The sequence below is a fragment of the Trichechus manatus genome, unplaced genomic scaffold (genome assembly GCF_000243295.1).
Source record: "Trichechus manatus latirostris isolate Lorelei unplaced genomic scaffold, TriManLat1.0 scaffold00092, whole genome shotgun sequence".
NCBI lineage: Eukaryota > Metazoa > Chordata > Mammalia > Sirenia > Trichechidae > Trichechus > Trichechus manatus.
This window is the reverse complement of record NW_004444028.1, coordinates 3532379-3536122: the sequence shown is the minus strand read 5'-3', so window position 1 is coordinate 3536122 and position 3744 is coordinate 3532379. Positions and strand designations below refer to the sequence as shown.

General features: G+C 44.0%; 1 protein-coding gene across 1 annotated transcript; it reads right to left on the bottom strand.

Moving 5' to 3' along the window:
- Positions 1 to 647: 647 nt before the first annotated feature.
- SST (somatostatin) lies at positions 648 to 2140 on the bottom strand. Its single transcript, XM_004382241.1, has 2 exons — positions 1876 to 2140; positions 648 to 1007 (listed from the first exon to the last, which is right to left on the bottom strand). Exons 1-2 carry the CDS (start codon positions 2011 to 2013, stop codon positions 795 to 797), a joined length of 351 nt encoding a protein of 116 aa, XP_004382298.1. The 5' UTR covers positions 2014 to 2140; the 3' UTR covers positions 648 to 794.
- Positions 2141 to 3744: the final 1604 nt, after the last annotated feature.

Below are 3744 nucleotides of genomic sequence, written 5' to 3'. Positions count from 1 at the left end.
TCTTGCAACCTGTGGTACCCTCATGCTGTAATGGTATAATTAAAGTGATATTTCCTTTTGTAAGAAATTATTTAGGAGTTTATCTGTAAACCAGATGCATTTAACCTTGCTCACTTACAAGCAGATTGTCAAAGATGATATAAAAGCGATGGTGTTTTTCCAGATAAAGGTTCACAAACTAAAATTTTAAAGACTCCAAACATTATTTTAGCTATTCAAGCCACTTTCTGTCTCCCAACTTTTCAATCATTTTTACCTCCCATTTTTCGTATGTCATATATTTTATATCCCAGCCTGGTGGATAGGTGGACATTTCAGCCTGCCTGTCCATATAATGAATATGCATTTCAACAATCCAGTGTATAATTTTAAGTGTATTTAATATGCAATTGGTGTTTGTGGAAGCCCCTTCCAATAATTATCATTGGATTAAAGGTAAAATACCTAGAGTTATTTGAAATGACCCAAACTGTAATGTAATTTACATTGTAAATTTAAAATGTAATTCTTATTGAAACGGGAAATTGTAAATAGTATGTGCGTGAGAATTGAAGTGCGTATCTCAAATAACCCATCTGAATTCACAGCTCACGTTAATTATGTGTTATGGAACAGAAAGACTTACTCAATAAGAAACCAAACTCTTGTTTTCCATAATTTCACCATAATTTTATTTTATATTTACAGTCTTCAATGGCTAATGCAAGGGTCTTGCTGAGGATTTAGGGGACTAGGTAAGAGAGATGGGGTTTGGAGGAGAGGGATCAGAGGCCTGATAAGGACAATTAATAAGATTAACAGGATGTGAAAGTCTTCCAGAAGAAATTCTTGCAGCCAGCTTTACGTTCTCGGGGTGCCATGGCCGGATTTGAGTTAGCAGATCTCTGCAGCTCCAGCCTCATTTCGTCCTGCTCAGCAGCTGGGGACAAATCTTCAGGTTCCAGGGCATCATTCTCTGTCTGGTTAGGTTCAGACAGCAGTTCTGCCAAGAAATACTTGGCCAGCTCCTGTATAGGGCGAAGAGAGAAAGAGGGGAGGGGATGAGGATGATAATAATAGTGATAGTGATGATGGGGAAGAATGGAAAACCTAGTTTGGGAAAGCAGATTCAGCCAACCCCAAACCCATTTTCATGGCTGTACACACTTTGTCACACTCAAAATCAGATAAAGATATTAAAAATAAGGGTAGCTTCTATAACCACCAATTTACACAAAAAAGGCTTCAAGAACTCAAGTGTTCCTATATTTTTTCTGCCTTTGTAGACTTATGTGCACACACAGAGAAATAGCTACAGATCGTTAAAGCCATTTTACAAAGATAAAGCATGTGCCAACTGTTTGCTTAAGTCAATTTCTAGATCATGAATTACAAAATGGAATTGTTCTTACCGTTTTTACTAAGTCAACTGTGGGGAACGAGCCCTCTTACAATCGCAAACATACTGTGTTCCATTGTCCCTACTCCCAGCACCTGAGCAAGGAAGGTAGGAGCTTCAGAGGTCCACGCTTTCAGCACCTGGGTCAGCACCTCATGTGTTCAGCACCGGGGATGGAGCCCATCATCCCTTCAGGATCAGACAACTGCCAGAGTCTTGGAATTTTCTTGAATACCAAAGAACCCACCTGTACTATTACCGACTGCTGATCAGCAAAAAAAAAAAAAAGAAAAGAGGGTGGAGGAGGGGAGTAAGGGGATTCTGGGCTTTGAAAGTTTTCCTGAGAGCTTTGGGGACGGAGGGACCCAGAAAAGCGCCGAAACTCCTCAGGAGGGCAAGGCACCTCTCAAATCCAAACCAAGGGAGCTGGAACAAGGCTAAGGGAGGATTGGGGGATCCAGGAGAGTGGAAAGAAGACGTCGAGGGGGTCTCCTTACCTGCTTCCCCGCGGCAGCAGCCAGGGACTTCTGCAGAAACTGGCGGAGTCTGGGGTCCGAGGGCGCTCCGGTGACACCGCCCAGGGCCAGGGCGATGGAGAGCGCGGCCAGCGCGCACTGGAGGCGGCAGGACAGCATCTTGGCGGCGCCGAGGAAGCCGAGCGAGAGGGCGGTTCCTCAAACTCCAGGCGCGGATCCGCAGGCAGGAGCGACGGCTCTGCACTCGCGACTCCGAAAGCCGCCTGGGTGCGCACCACCGTCTGCCCCCTTTTTAAACCCTCTCTCTGACGTCAGGCCTGGAGACGCCCCCAGATCTCACCAGTGCTTTTACGCACCATTAGCCTCGGGAGATCAATCACAGAAGTGAGGGGAGTCGACATGACCCAAAGTTGCTTACTTAAAAAAAAAAAAAATCCGTGCAGACACGGGCACACACGATTACACACATGCTGTGTTCTCTAAATGCTCTTTTCTATTCACTCAGTGCTGCACACATACGCATTTCATAATTTCACTCCCACAAACACGCACATATACACACTCACAATTACACACAGAGGCTCACACACAGCCTTTACAAAGATAAACATACGATTAAACACAGCTGCATATACATACATGTACCCAGGCAACTCCACTTATCATTAAACTCAAACATTTTAGGGGGAACCAACAAACGAACACAAAAGTGTATGTGTAGGGCAAGTGGAGGTACAGAATCACTCCTCTAAGAATAAATTTGAGACTGCAACGTGGAGGTTAGAAAGGACTGAACCATCTCGGCTTCCTCCATTATCTGTGTAAGACGTCTTGGAGGTGAAGACATAATCGGGCTCTAAAAGAATCTCAATTTTTCTCTGTAATGAGGGAAAAGGTACTTTTGGCTCACTTTCTCTTCCTCTTTCTCTGCAGCTGAGAGACTGACTTCCGGTCTACCTGACTGTTATGGATTGAATTGTGTCCCCCCAAAATGTGTTCAACCTGGCTAGGCTGTGATTCCCTGTATTACGTGGTTGTCCACCATTTTGTGATGTGATTTTCCTATGTGTTGTAAATCTTACTTCTGTGATGTTAATGAAGCATGATTAGAGGAAGTTATGTTAATGAGGCAAGACTCAATCTAAAGGATCATGTTGTATGTTGAATCAATCTCTTTTGAGATATAAAAGACAGAATTGAGCGGAGAGGAGAAGGACCTTATACCACCAAGAAAGAAGAGCTGAGAGTGAGCACATCCTTTGGACCCGGGGTCCTCGCACTGAGAAGCTCCTAGACCATGGGAAGATTGATAACAAGGATCTTCCTCCAGAGCTAACAGAGAGAGAGAAAGCCTTCCCCTGGAGCCGGAGCCCTGAATTCAGACTTCTAGCCTCGTAAACTGTGAGACAATAAACTTCTGTTTGTTAAAGCCATCCACTTGTGGTATTTCTGTTATAGTAACACTAGATAACTAAGACACTGACTTTCCGTGGTGACCAAAAAAAAAAAGAGATTGACTTCGTTTTGGTGCCTAGAAATTTGGAGCTGGAAGGCAATCTCAGAAATCATCTAATGAACCACAGAGTTGGGGTCACTGAGGCCTAGAAATGTGCAGTGAATTGCTCTGGGTCACATACAGCACAGCTGAGACAAGGGCCAGAACTCCACCTCCCAAAGCTAGGGTCCTTTCCACTCAACTTTGAGTTTTCTAACAGATTCCTGCCAGAAAGGGTAATTTTAGGTCAGGAACCCTCAATCTGTATCTGTGAAAGTCTGGGAACCTCCAGAAAATATGTGACCATTACTGTCTAAGTATGTGGAAAGGATCAACCAGATTCTCAGTCAGATGCAGCCCCTACACATACACACAAACACACAAAAGCCTACACT

Bases quoted from the DNA above. Each gene is read 5' to 3' on its own strand.
- SST (XM_004382241.1), bottom strand. From the start codon at position 2,013: ATGCTGTCCTGCCGCCTCCAGTGCGCGCTGGCCGCGCTCTCCATCGCC. The intron at 1,008-1,875 runs GTAAGGAGACCC...CGCCCTATACAG, and splicing joins CTGCTGCCGCGGGGAAGCAG to GAGCTGGCCAAGTATTTCTT.